Source organism: Ambystoma mexicanum, chromosome 5p (genome assembly GCF_040938575.1).
Source record: "Ambystoma mexicanum isolate Mex_15411 chromosome 5p, UKY_AmexF1_1, whole genome shotgun sequence".
Lineage (NCBI taxonomy): Eukaryota > Metazoa > Chordata > Amphibia > Caudata > Ambystomatidae > Ambystoma > Ambystoma mexicanum.
The window spans coordinates 305,474,264-305,489,337 of NC_090930.1; the positions used below are offsets into that span (position 1 = coordinate 305,474,264).

Genomic DNA, 15,074 nt, shown 5'->3' on the forward strand with positions numbered 1-15,074 from the left:
GGTCAGCGCAGCCGGCAGTGTCTTACCAGAGTTCCAAAGGCACGCTTAGTCGCTTGATGTTCATGCGAAGGACAGCGGAGTCAGAGTGACAACGCTCCTATACGCCGCCTTTGCACGCCGTCGAACACCGGCAAACACCACTTGCTCTCCACTTTCGCTCCGCTTTCGCTGGGGGAAGTGTTGATGTAGCTTCTTCCTGCTGCTGAATCTCCGCCTCCAGGCAGTTAAAGGAATAGTGTCAGTATGGTGGATAGCAAGGTCCCGACACCGGCAAACACCACTTGCCCTCCACTTTCCACAGGTGGACAATTGCACTATCCTGGCCGTCAAGCCACATTTTGTTTTAAATGGCAAAAACAAGTATCATGGAAGATTCTGATATGTAGCAAGAGAACGACAGACATAATCATGAATATGTAATGCAAAACAATATTGTCCTCTGGCATACAAGCTCTCTCAATAGACAAATATGAACAGTGAAGCCATCAGTTTATAACCAGATTTAATTTATAAAAATAAATCAAGATACCACAGTTTCCACATACCATTTTAACTAAAACCGAAATAAATTTTAAATGTAATTTAACAAAACACCACTTACAATTTGTATCAAGTCACTGGAATGTTAATGGTCAGTGGTTGGATGCAAACTTCACAAATTACAGGAATATTGGATCCCTTTGTCAATGTAAACATGTTTCCACTGCAAGGGCTCTGTGCATATTACATGCATATCATTTATGTTGTATATACATTAATACCTGGAAATAATTAATCCTTTTCAAAACATGACATTTTTTCAAACAAATGTTCTCTGGAATCATAGTTTTCGTAGTTACACATTATTGCACAGTAGGGTAAGTGGGACTGTATAAAGGTGAACAAAAAGAAAAAACACTTATGTTTACAAATGATAACTGAACACAAAAAAAAATATTTACAGAATCATTCCTCCCAGGAATAAAGGACTAAAACTAGGCTATATTTAAAATTCACTATAAACTTTCCATGATAAACAACATGCTCGTCTCAAAGTGGTATTTTTTCCCCAAATGCAACATAATTTAATTTATTAACAATGAAGACTAACGTTTCAGACAGGAAACAAATTGAATGCATAACTTTGAATAGCGAGGAATATGGGAGGCAAGCGTCAAGATAAATGTGTAAGCAATTAATAGTTAAATTAACATTTAAAATTATGTTCACAGATGTTTGGTGGGTGTTTTAAAGTGCTAGAAAATATGATCAATTACATGTGAAAGATAGACCGATATCCCTTTAAATAATGGTGATGGCTGCCTACCAATAAAAACGTTCCCAAATGACCTTTTAAAATGTTCTTCAAATAAGGGCGAGCATTGGTTCGCTGCATACCATCAGTGGGTTATGTCTGCAATATACAAATGTACAACATACACAAAGCTTATACCAATTGTAATAGATTGCATTATAGGATTTCACGCTAGACATTCGTCTGAACAATAATTGTCATTTTTATAAAATGACTGCTACCATAACATTTTAGCATCATTCGGCTTCCTTGTAAGGCATCCGAACTGTAACTTTTGTTTTTACGCAGAGAAAAAAAAGGTCCATAGTTCTTTCCAAAGAAACACCTTGGCTCAGTACTCTTCCATGAACAATTTCACAGCAAAAATTCTTTAGACCGAAGTGTGTACTGGGGTTGCGGAATGAGATGGGGATGAGCCCCTATCAGAAGAAGATGAAATGGATCTTGTTGTGGTTTCACGCTGTAGTTCCTCAACCTTCTTTTGAAGCTCAGATCTAATAATAAGTAGGTCCTTAAGATTCTGGTGAATTGGCATCTAGACAGAAAAAAACAAATACATTGAAACACCTTTTTAAGAAATCCCTCACTTTATTTGATTTAGCAAAACTGCACTATAATGGAGGATAAAAAGCAGTGCGTTTCTACATTTTTGCCAGATCAAACTATTCGCGAAATTGCAGCACACAGATAATAAAAAATATACAAATAAGGGTACCCAGTGATAATTATGCCAGAAATAATAACGACTGGCTTATGCAGGCAAAGTTACTTGGCTAAGGGCATGGCCCCAAGCATACTAAATCCAGGGCAGATAGTGCAGGGGGGCGAGCCTTGAGCAAAACAGCAGTATGACTGCCGCCCATGACATTGGCGCACTTTCCACGGGGCATGGCAGAGGTTTTTGCAACCATGGGAAGGGTGCAGGTCTGGTGTAAGTGTATTGTTGAAAAAACGATTTCAGATTAAGTTAAGGTTACTCATGAAGCGATGAACATGTCTATTAGACACAATCATTCAAATTACCTCAAATGTTTAGTTGAAGAGACTTAGTTTAGTATACAAACCCTGAAAACCATTAACATTTTCCAGTTCAGGTAGTTAGACCAAGTTAACTTCACCCCACATAGATGTGTATCTTCACATGTCATCACAAATCGCAGCATGCCTTCCCTGTTGCAAACTACACGCTCCGGCTATGCCCATTTTCACCCATGTCCATGAATGTGGTCCCTAATGATGCAATGGTGAGTTTGCTCGCAACCACCACCATTCCCACCCTTAACATTGACTGGCAAAGGTAGAGGGGAATGCCCATAATCCTGAGAGAGACTCCTTCCCATAAGGAGCCCACACTTAGAGCATCATTCAAACGGCCTACGCACACCCAACCATCTAGCATAGAAATGGGTAAGGAAAATAATTGTTTTCCTACATTTTACATTGTGATGCATACACTCAGAGCTGGCGGAAGCCCCACAAAGGTTGGTCTTGAACAATGAGTGTTAGGGAGAATTCTCCTTCTAGGGCTAATTTCCCTCACCTAGTGAGTCCCCCAGCAGCTTTGCTGGATTTCTGGAGTTTATTTTTTCCACCTGGTAAGTGTGTACATCTTTTTTCCACTCTTACATGTATTTTGGCCTATGTGTTGTTACTCGTGTGATCTTGGGCACTGGAGCACACCACTCCAAGTGCCCCTTTTCTTGTATGGGTTACACAGCACCTTTAGTGTAGTAACACAGGGTTGTCTTTTAGACTTCCCTCTGACTCCATTTCGCTGGGGCTGACTACTGTCCCTCAGAGAAAGGTAAAGTTGCCATTTACTTTACATAGTCACTTTTACCACAGACCCAGTACAGCCCATCTAACATGGAGTAGTGGAAAGGGCTAATCTGTACCCCTTTGCGGTCTGTACCTCCCTGAGCATTGTTTTGCTCTTTTAACATTTAGACTTGGCTGGTGGCAGTGGTATCTACCCAAACTTTTCTACAGCGATTATATGAGATAAACGTGCTACTGTTCTTGGCTATTATATTAGCCTCGAACATAAACCCGCTTGACCAAATCGCCTTTCTTTTGGCTCCGTTTGGGTTTATTCGCCATTTCTTTTTGATAAAGTCCTTGTGTTTTACTTTGCGCGGCAAACTAGGTTCGCCTTCTTTGTTCAGTCTTTTTGGTGGGCTTCTGCAGAGAAGCCCTCCTCAAGGCGCCTGGGTGTCTAGGTGGGCTGAATGTGAGGGAGGGGTGTAGTCCCCCCCTGCACAGGGTATCCTAGGAAACCCAAGACGCACTTTGCCATGATTGGCTGAGGTGGTTGTCCCGGCTGGACAACCCCCCTGCTGCGTGATTGACAGCCAGGCTGTGTGAATGGGGGGTTTTGCGCATAAAAGGCAGGTCTCTTGGGCTAGAAGTCAGAGTCGCCTCTGGAACTACAAGGAACTGAAGAGAAGCGGAGAGAACGACGGCTGCTGCAACTACCCCATCCCGGTGAAGCCCTGCTGCAGTCCTGAGCTATCTACCCTTCGACTACTAAGAGAAGATCCAGCCCGGAGTCTTCTTCCCTTGAGCCTGGTGGGGATAACCAGCTCATCATCTTCAGCCATAGATCTCCGCCGTGGTCGAAATCGCTGCACACTGCTGTAGTGGTCCGGATAGCTACCTGCTGAGCCTCTCCTGTTTTTAAGGAGCACACCTTTTCAATGTCGCTGCTTCCGGCTTCATCCCTGTGTGGTGCAGACCCCCTTCAGACGTCCTCCTTCACAACAAAGATCCAGGAATCGTGGTTCTGCGGGAAACCAACAGGAACAACTGCCAGGGCTTCAGCTGCATCGTGGAAACAAGGTACTGTGTTCTACTCGAGGAAACTGAGTGAACCCCCTTTTCTTCATCTCCAAGGCTCATCCTTGTCTTCCCTCCTCCTTATAACTTTTGCTTCCGAACATTGACAATATTCAAGTACTCTTGGGCTATATGGAATCGTGAACTAACGGTGCGATCTTCGGCACAGGCCTCCGGTGTCATCTAAACCTGGCTCCGACCCTTTGACTTTTGAACTCCTGTTTCTGAGTGTTTCTCGATACTGTCTGCCTAACCTAAATATTGCCTGTGATTTTTGCCTCCAACTCCCTCTGGGTATCTCAGGTGCTAAGTGTGTTTTTGCCCCGGTAGCTTTTCATGTCACGGATACGCGTTTATTTAGTAGACCGAACTGTCAAGTGATCGCAACCGTATCCGCGGTATCGTGTTTTGTTCATAACACCGGTCCATTCAAACACAGGGTACTTACCTTGAGACTTACTGTACAAAGTGAATTGGTTAGTTGTAGTATATTTAACGTGTGGTTTTGTTTAAAGTTTAATAGAGGTGTTGTGTTTATAACTGATGATTTAAAAATAAATGTACTTATATTTTTTACCTGAAACCTTGAGTCAGTGTTTGCTTGAGTCACAGTAATTGTGGTCCCTTTGTGTAATCTCTGCTACTGCTCATATAGTCTTGAGTTAAGCCTGGCGGCTCTGCTACTGCTACCACTATAACATAGTAGTACAGGCTTGTACCAAAGGTAAAACTTGTATTGCCACCTGTAGTCTTAATCAGGTGTAGTGGTCCCTAAGGGCACTGCACAGGATTCTGCCTAACAATGAGGAAATGATTTTCATGGAAATGCGTGCACAAGGAAATAAGCAAATCCCTTCTTCCAAAGCTGCAGAGGTTTCAAACGTACACATTTCCAGCAATGAATGATGATTAAATGTAACAGACCACTTTCCAGGCTTACCAGAAGATTCTCTAACTCCAGATCTATCTGCTGGCAGAGCAGGGGGAAACAATTATAGCAAGGTAAGGACAGCAGGGACCCCAAGAGGAGGGAAGGAGACTCCATATCTGTCCATGGCCCTTCTGGAATCCAAGATAGCGACAGGTCTTTAAGCCAGCTCCCTTTGAAACAACATCACCAACCCGCTGCCCAATCCCAAAAAAGCACAGGTGTCCTCAATATCATTAAGACCCACCCAAGGGTAAGGGAGACCCTACTATAAAAAGCAGACTGGCAGTGTGGTGACATGAGTAGGAGTTGAAGGAAGGGGTTTGGTGGAGAGTGGTGAGAGAGAGAGGGGCCTGAAAGGGGGACAGGAGGGGAGTATTGGAGGAAGTTAGAGGTGCCTTCAAAAGAAGAGCTATTGGCAAGTGGGGGAGACATCCCATCTGAGGAAGAAAGTCTATGATGAGTTTGGAAGAGAAATGATGATCTAGAGAGTGAGCATGGGGAGGTTGGAGGGTTGGAGAAGTACCATCAGTACCATCAGGCCGGGAGGATATGTCAGGGCAAGGCATTTGTCTTGGAAGCAAGACAGCGAATAGAAAAGGTTTGAATCCCAGGCTCGCCGTATAAACCGGCTCCGGTATTAAGTAAATTATAAAAGAACAATTATAATTATAATAATTAGACTAGGTGTGTCCAAGGGGGGAAAGGAGGTAGAATCCCATAACATTGGTTGTGGAGAGAAAAGAGGAGAACATCTACCCCTTATAGAGAGAGAAAGCAGCGGTTTTCCAATGTAGCAGGTTGGTCTACAGTTCAACATTATTTCAACATTACTTTGTTATTGGGAGGGGACTAGAATAAACATTGTTCTTTTACTGAAATATTATATGGCATCAGGTTAGGGAGAAATCTATGAACCATTGACTTTTGCAAACATTCTATTGGGCATAGACACATTTTGGAGCAAATGTGTAGAGTAGTCTAAAGGTTAAGCATGGAAAAAAGCTTTTTTTGAAATGAGCCCATTCATTTTACCATAGGCGACAAGGTAAGTCCTTTAGACACGCGTACAGAAAGAAAAACGCCAGACAGATTTGAACCAAATGAACAAGTTGGGCACAAAGAAGAGCAGCTGTTTGGTGTAATTCAATATAGTAGTTTATTATACAGGTTAGCAGAGAATAGGGTGCACCTGGCTCAATAAAATCTGTATATCTCCCATGGTGCATTGCTTGAAGCGGAGGCAGAGATTATTCAAAAGCAAAATTCCAGTGACATCTCTTTTCACAAGAATTTGCTTTAGAAAAAAAATCTCATTGAGCAAAGTAAATATTGCAGTTGTAAATACATTTTTAAATAAAAAATTATAAGTTACTCAGCGTAGTGACTAACGAGCTCTTAGTCCATAATCCCCTTTGCTCCATACTGTACGGGTGTCCCTTCCAAGGGGTGGGAGACAGAACCTTTTTCACCAGAAAAAACCTTCTTTCCCTTTAAATTTATAGGCGCGCGGGGGGGTGTGGCCCAGGGAGCATGCGCTGCCCTGACTCCGCCTTCCGGCACCACAACTCAGTACCCGTTGACGCGTCAACAATAGATTTAATATTGCCTAATGACACCAGTATTATTAGGGGGGAGGTTGGTGGGACGTATGGAGTAAAGGGGACTATGGACTAAGAGTATGTTAGTCGCCACGGTGAGTAACTTATAATTACTCTTACGTCCTGTCCCCTTTCCTCCATACTGTATGGGCGATTACAAACAGTAATGCTTGCAGAATGCAGAGTGAGAGGCCCAAGTGGCCGCCCTGCTTATGACTTGCCAAGGGACATGGCACTGGAATGCGACTGCGTGGGCATGCATGTTGGCCGGGAGCGGCTTGTGCTGGCCCTCGTACGCTTCTTTGATGGCAGAGACCATACAGCGGCATATGGAAGCCTTAGAGGCCCGACGGCCTGGCCTCGAGCCGCCGAAAGTGACAGTGTGTCCGACTTGCGGAAGACCTTGGTCCTGTCTAAGTAGAATTTTAGGGCACGCCCGACATCCAGGCAGTGCAGCAGTGCTTCGTCCTTGGGATCGGGAAAGGACATAGGAAGGATTATTTCCTCGTTCAAGTGAAATGCTGATGGAACTTTGGGTAGAAATGCCGGGTGTGTCCGCATGACTAACTTGTCCTTGTGAAAGGTGGTATATGGTTCAGAGGCAACCAGTGCCTGGATCTCGCTGACTCTGCGAGCCGAGGTAAGGCCAACTAGTAAGGGCGTCTTGATGGTGACCAGCCTGATGTCTATGGTCGCCATTGGCTCGAATGGTTTGTGAGCCAGGGCGCCCAAGACTATGTTAAGGTCCCACACAGGATGCAGTCTCTTGACGGGTGGGTAGAGCCTAGCTGGACCCGTCAGATGTTTTGACTATAGGGTTGGAGGAGGAGAAAATGCCCTCCTCCGAGTTCCTGTAAGCCCCAATCGCTGCAAGGTATGTGCGGCAGGTGTCTACATGTACGCTCAAATGGGCGAGGTGCGTCGAAAAGGAGAGCATGTCATCCAAATTGCAGGCCAGGGGGTCAATTCCCTTGAAGTCTGCACAGTGGCAGAATCTGGTCAATTTGCTTTTGTACTGGGCCCTGGTGGTTTTGCTCCTGGCACCATGTATGATTTCCAGATTGGCCTGTGAGAGGCTAAGGTGCCGAAGCATTACAATAGCATTCTGTGAGGGCTAGTTTCCCTGGCACAGGGTGGATGATTCTGCGCCCCTGAATGATGAGGAGTCGGTGAGACTCCTTGATCTTGTGAATGACCCTGTGGATCAGAGGAGTGGGCGGAAAGGCGTGGGCTTTCATGCCAGTCCAATGGCGGTGAAATGCGTTTCCCAGAGAACCGGGGCCCTGACCTTACCAGGATGCAAACTGGGGGCACTTCTTGTTGTACCAGGTGGCGAAGAAATCCACTTGTGGGTGACTCCAGCTGTTGATCTCTCCTGAACAACGAGGTTGTTTAGCTGCCACTCCTAATTGTCCGCTCCCAGCCTGCTGAGCCTGTCCGCTTCCAGGTTGGATTCCCCGGGTGGTGGACTGCCGAGAGGTAAATGTCGTTTTCCAGGGCCCATTCCCACATGCTGATCGCCAGCCTGCACAGAGGAGGGGATCTGGTGCCCCCCTGCTTGTTGACGTAGTACATGCTGGCCGAGTTGTCTGTCTGAACGAGGACAGCCCTGCCCCTGAGAAGAGGTAGGAATGCTCCGAGCACAAGCCAGATGCCAGCTCCAACCAATTGATGCAGTATTCCTGCTCCTGTCCAGTCCAGGTGCCAGGGATTGAGAGATCGTCCCGGGTGGCTCTCGAACCCTTGAGCGAGGAGTCTGTGGTGATGGTGGTCTGCGTAGAGGGCAGCCTAAAGGCTTTGCCGTCCGCAGGTTGCAGTCCATGGACCACCAAGTTAGGTCCGGGTCGAGAGATGGAGGAACAGTGATGATCTCGGATTGCGAGCCCCGCTCCCCATTCCATGAAACTGCGAAGTGCAGCTGAATCCTTCTCATCCTTAGTCTCGTGTTCGGCATGGCTAACAGGACCGCCGCCAGTAGGCCCAGGAGATGTTGGTACCACCATGCAGAGGTCACTCCTCTGCTGAGGAAGTGGGCGGTGGCCCTCCTGATGGCAGAGATTTTGTCATCCGGCGGGAAGACCCTCTTGGAGCACGCCAAATGAGCGAGAAGCCCAGATCGTTCATAAGGGCATGGGAGGAGTGGCGAACAGCTTCCACAGATGTAGCCCTAACGAGCCAGTCGCCGAGGTATGGGTAGATGTGGAGACCCTGCGCTCTGAGGAGGGCCGCTACAGCCTTCATGAGTCTGGTAAAGACCCTGGGGGCCAAGTTGAGGCCAAATGGAAGGACCTTATATTGAAAGTGGTAGCTCATGATCCTGAACCGTAGGAAAGAACAATGGGGCTGCCAAATCGGGACGTGTAGGTACGCGTCCTTCAGGTCCAGGGAGCACATCCGATCTCCCTTGTCTAATGTCTCGCTATAAAAGCTGATGTAACCATCTTGAATTCTTGCAGGGGTAGGGAGAGATTGCGTGTGGAAAGGTCCAGCACAACTCTCAGGCCCGCCTGGTTCTTCTTCTGGATGGCGAAAATCCTGGAGTAAAAGCCAAAAACCTCGCTCAGAGGCTGGAACTTCCTCCACTGCCTGGCTCTCTACAAGCGACCGGATCTCCGCCAAAAGAGCTGCTGTCCCAACCTGTGGGAGTGGAGGGGAGGAGGGAGGAGAGGCTGGGAAAGGGAAGGCTGTACCCCGTTGAAACTACAGAGAAGATCCAGGGGTCCATGAAATTCGGGCACCAGAAATGTGCATGGAGATCAAGCGTGCCCCCCACCGAAGACACGTGGACCCGAAGGGGCATGTCATGCCTTCTTTGCCTCGGAGTGAAAGTAAACAATAGAGTGTTCCCGTGTAGATAAGGTTGTAAAAATAATTTGTAAACAACCAGCCTTTATTAGACTGGTAAAAATATTGAATAAATCATACAGTTTAGTAAAAGTAGGATACCTGACGTAGTATAGAAGTGCAATACGTGAGTTGTGATTATTGACACAAATGCAACGAAATAGGTCAATCTGGAACATATGCAAAGCTATGCTATGTATTTCAATGATTCAAACAAAAAAACATCATCACAAAATTAAATAATTCAAAAGAAGTAACAACTGTTCAAAACAGATCTAACAGACAGAAGATTATGTGAAGCTGATAAATTGCAGGAAAACATTAAGCAAATGTTTGCAAAAATATAGCAATTTAGTTAGAGAAATACTTTGAATTCAACAGGTGTGGGTCAAAACAAAACATCTATTCATCATGAGATTTACGATCCACAAACTGAGTTTAACAATAGGGCATCAAAACTTGGCTTTGATGAAACCTACCTAATTATCCATAGCTCAATTGCTGCTGGTTTCATGAGTCTGTAATGGCGGACAGTCAACCCAAACACTGTCTTGAGGTTTGATGCCACAAAAATGCTTGCCTCAAAATTAATGAAAATAAGGCTAATACACAACACATGAATGCTTGTCTCAAGGCTAGTGAAAATGAGGCTGAAACACACTACGCCATAAGCTGTCGTGAGTGGTAAGAAGCACGAAAGGCCACGTTCACTAGTCACGGGTGTGGTCACACCCCTCATGCATGGACAGTGGCAGAACTGGCGTTTCGGTGGTAGGAGGAATATACCACCTTTCTCGGAGGCAGATGCTGAGGCGGGGGACTTGAAAAAGCCCTTACTCCCCCCAGCCCCCTCTTTTTTTTTGCACCGATTCTGAGACAGCGAGCAGTCCAGCTGCCTGGATTTGTGTTCCTGGAAGCCGCGGAACCCTCCATATGTACAACCCTTTTCTAAGCGCTGCTGAGATTGGGAATACGATTTGGGCATGGTCTTCATAAGAATGTATAAAGACTTTGCCGTTTGTGAGCTGTTCCTCTTTTTGTCCAGCTCTTCGTCTGTAGAGTGGAAGAGCCCCCCCCCCTCGAACGCTAGATCTAGAATGCGCTCCTGGATATCCGGGTTGAATTTAGTTACCCAGAGCCAGGCTGTTCTCCTCATGTCCGTGGCAATGCAGATGGCATGGCCTGAGGTATCGATATGAGCCACTGTGGATTCCATGAGGTCCTGGGCCACGAGCCTAGCTTTAGCTTGCCCCGCCTTTAAGTGTGAGTGGCACTGGGCGGGGAGTTCCGGAAGGAAGTCTGCAATTTCCCGCCATTACCTTTGGTTGGCGGCAGCCAGCATGGCATCTGCATTGGCCCGACAAAGGTGCAAGGAGGCGTTGGAGTAGATTTTGCCGTATGCCTCCAAGATTTTCTCCTCCTTGCCTAGCAGTGCCGCAGAGGAGGAGGCTGAGGACGACGAGGCTTGGAGTATAGTGATGTCGCAATGATCACCGAGGAGTGTGGCTGAGGATGGGTCGAGAGCAAGAGTGTATTCCCTTCCATCTGCCTGTACTTGGCGTCCAGGCGTCGATTGACCGGCTGGACCGAGTGGGGCTTAAGCCAACCCTTCTTGGCCAGAGAGACTACATCGGTTTGCAGTGGAATCCCCATGTTGGCAGAGGGGCATTGCGTGAGGACTTCTGCCAGAACCCCCTGTGCCAGCTGTTCGACCTTAGTTCGGGGGAGGCCCAGGTACTCCGCCAGGCCAACAAGACGTTCATGGAAGGTCCTGGCTGAGGGTGGCGTGTCTGGGTCCTCCTCCTCCTCGTCCGTATCCTGCGGAACTGGAGGATCTTGTGGAGGAGTAGATGCCGGAGGCTGGAGTACAGGAACCGCAGCCAGAAGCTGAGGAGGCAGCGGAGGTTGCAGAGTTGGCTGTGGAGCCGGAGGAGGCGGCTGCACTGGGCCTGGGGGCCCGATGGAGGTGTCTGTGGTGCTGTTAGCATGGCGGGGATGACTTCCTTGATGGCATCTTTGATGATAACCCCCATCTGAGGAGAACTCATGAGGCCGAGAAACTTCTCGAAGAGCCTCACTGGCCAAAGAGGTGGCAGGGGGTACCACCGGGGTAGCGGGGTCTTCTGGAGCCGTTGCGTACCCTGTACATATGGACGCAAAGGAAAGTTGCCCTGAACAAATGAAGGGTAGACTGTAGGCCACCTACATGGTTGAGGCCAGTCCCACCTTGACACTCGTTCTTCAACGAATTTGTGTAATGGCGTCGGACGGGTGTCCCTTTCTGGCGCTGCGCCCATTTTGTCGAGCTGCCTGCCACATGCCTGCGACGTGGTGCTCGGCCCGCTGGGCCCGGTCTCGTCCAAGACTCTTGCGTGTGGATCACCAGACTTACCCTGCTCCTCGGGCCTCGGCCCAGTAGGTGCGACACCCTCGACCTAGGGGTCGGGAGAGCTGCGTTTAGGCACCCCCTCGGACGTATTTCCGGTATTAGGGCGTAGCCCCTCAGACATATTGCCGGTGTAGGGCGTAACCCCTCGGCCATGGTGCCGGTAAAAGGGCGTAGCCGCTCGGGTGTAGACCCGATACAAGAACCTTCCGGTCCCTCAACACTGCGCCCGGGAGGATCCGAGGATCCCTCGACCCGAAGGCCGGTAGCTGTAGCAGCCTCGGTGCACGTGCCGGTAGAAGGACCTGTCTTTGGTTTACTACAGTGTGTAGCACTGCTACTGACGGGCACAATTCTGTAATATATTATTCAAGGGATTTACTGTTGATCTAGCATGCTAGGGGAAGGAGATTGGGTTACTGCTCTTGATATGGAACGATAATTTTAAAATGTGCTTTTAGATGTTGAGCAATAGCAAATGTTTCCCTATTTCTGCTTTGCACTTATGGTATGGGCAGTTTCTATGCACTCAAAGTACCTGTTTTGCAGAGTTGTAGCTGAGGTGCTGAAATTCTGTGGGTGATTTGCCCCGTTTTTAGCGTCTGACCCCACACCTCACTGCCGTAAACTAGGATAGGGTTGATGGTGCTGACAAAAAGTTTTAGCACTAACGCTACTGATGGATTGAAGTATGATGGTTGTTTCTTGGTGGCATAGAACGCACAGAGCATTTTTAAAGGGTTTTTATTGTCAGTTTAAAAAAACAGATGCACTTATTCTGAGACCTAGGTAGGTGCAGTCTATAACCTGCTGCTGTTCTTTTGCTTTATTCTGGAATACCATGCGGTTCGTAATTTATTTTTTAACAACTTTATTTCGGTTACAGCGTTATCTATGCATTACATGAGTCATTGTGACGCCCTTTACAGTTAATATACATGCAGCTTGCCCTTTACCCCCTCCCATTGGTCCCACCTCCACCACCCTTTCGTCTGTGGTGCTCTGATGGGTAGGAGACCCGTCAGGGTTTTGGGGGCCGAGAAAGTTCGATACCAGGTGGGATTGAAATGTTGGCGGGATTGAAATACTGGAGCCCAGCAGTCGGTGAAGCGGTGGAGAGCCCCTTCCTTCGCCGCTGTGACTTTCTCTGCCACCAGGATCTCCCAAACTTTTATCCACCAGAGGGCCGGAAGAGGACCCTCCTGAGTTTTCCACTTCGGCGCCACTGTAATTTTAGCTGCTAGCAGTAGGTGTGAGCCATTTGGCAGGTTGGCCCGTTTAGGGATAGCAGTCTGGGCTCACCACCCCAATCAGGACCACCTCTGGGTCCATCGGCAGTTTGCGTTGGGTGATGTCTTCCGCGATCTGCAGGACTTCCCTCCAGAAGGTCTGTACCATCGGGCAACCCCACCACATGTGGAAAAAGGATCCCCGCACGCCGCAGCGTCTCCAGCAGCTCGGGTCAATGTCAGCGTTGCAATGGTGCAGGCAAACTGGGGAATAATACCAGCGATGAAGGAGCTTGAGGGCGCATTCCTTGATTGTAACGCATCTGGATGTCGAATGGATCCTGGACCATATCTCCACCCATGTCTGGTCTTCTATGGCGTGTCCCAGGTCCACATCCCATCTGGACATGTATGGCGGTCTAACTTTTAGCATGTCCTCCTGGAGGAGGCGGTACAGTTTGTAATCTGACCTCGGCCTGTGCTTTCCTCTGTTGCCAGCTCAAGAGGGTGCAGGTCGCGGGTGGCTCCCCGGCGGACTGCGAGATCCAGTGGCGGAGTTGGATGTATGCAAACCTCTCTCCTCCTGTCAGCTGAAAGCAAGTTTTGCATTCCTCAAAGCTGAGTGGGTTGTTGGCCTCGTAGAGTTGGGAGAGGGTTTGAAGGCCTCATTTGGTCCATCGACTGAAGCGAGCTGCCTCCATTCCTGGCCTGAAGTCAGGGTTCCAGATGACGGGGGAGAGCGGGCTGGGGTCCTTGGGCACATTCCTCCTCCGACGGGCCCATGCCCATGCCCATGCCCCAAGAGTCGCTTTGGTAGCTGATATCATCTGTGGTCCATGGCTCCGCTGAGGCCCCGGGATATGTAGCAGGGAGTGTAGTTGTGGCTGACATCTGGATTGCTCTATGCAGAACCATTTTGGAGGGGGCCTCCGGGGTCGCCGTGGCCGCTCCGCTCGCTTCATCAGGTTGGTGAGTCTGAAGCCGCCCCATTCTGCGGCCCCAGTAATGACCCTCATAGGTATCCTGGCTCTGCGTCCCCTCCACACGAATTTCGCTAGCTTCCTCTGTAGTTGTTCCAAGGCCTGTTTGGGGGGTCAGAGGGGGGGGCGGAAGAGTGGAGCACAGGTACAGCAGTCTAGGGAGGAGGTTCATTTTACACGCTGTGACCCGTCCCAGTAGCGAGATCTCTTGGTTGTCCCATCGTCGGAGGTCTTCCTCCAATTCCTTGAGGAGCGGGGGAAAGTTGGCGGTGTAGAGCTGTTTCGGATCTGCTTTGAGGTGCACTCCCAGGTAGGCCGTTAAGGAGGAGCTCCATGCTAGCAGGCAAAGTGCCTGGAGGTTGGCTACGAGGGGAGCGCTCAGGTTGACGCTCAGTGCCTCTGATTTGGAGTAGTTCACCTGGAATCCAGCCACTCCTTCGAACGCATCTAGCTCAGTTAGGGTAGCGGCAAGGAGGATTGACAGTTGGTGATGGAGATCAGCACATCGTCGGCGTATAGGGAGATCTTGAATTGTTCGCCGTTTATTTCTAGCCCAGTGATGTTCTCGTTGGCTCGCATCCTTTGGGCGAAGGGCTCCATGACCATAGCAAAGATCAGCTGACAGCCTTGTCTCGTCCCACACAAAAGCCGGATCGGGGGTGAGGTCTTCTGATTTAGGTGGAGTGATGTTCTTTGGGCTTTCCAATTTGCTAGCACCATTTTCTGGAATATTGGGCCAAACCGGAACGCCTCCATGGTGAGGCGCATGAAGTTCCAGTCCACCCTGTCGAATGCTTTGGTGGTGTCCGAAGTCAAGACCGCCAGGCCCCGACTCTCTTGGGTCGCGATTTCGATGAGATTGAGCGCTCGACGGATGTTGTCCGTGGTGCTTCTCCCTCTGATAAACCCTGGCTGGTCCTGGTCTATGATAGTTGGGAGGATTTGCGCCAACCTATTCGCCAGTACCTTGGAGTATG

The 15,074-nt window shown here is 48.5% G+C and overlaps 1 protein-coding gene across 6 annotated transcripts in view; it reads right to left on the reverse strand.

The window, feature by feature from the left end:
- Nucleotides 1–485: 485 nt before the first annotated feature.
- Nucleotides 486–15,074, reverse strand: part of MTMR1 (myotubularin related protein 1) — a 1,542,631-nt gene continuing 1,528,042 nt past the window's right edge. For 4 of the 6 annotated variants that reach the window (XM_069612748.1, XM_069612750.1, XM_069612749.1 and 1 more), the window contains one exon: nt 486–1,829. In XM_069612748.1, coding sequence (XP_069468849.1) covers nt 1,665–1,829 — 165 coding nt within the window. In that variant the 3' untranslated portion in view covers nt 486–1,664. The remainder of the gene's footprint in view (nt 1,830–15,074) is intronic. The other 2 variants (XM_069612747.1, XM_069612745.1) reach the window with 1 other exon arrangement.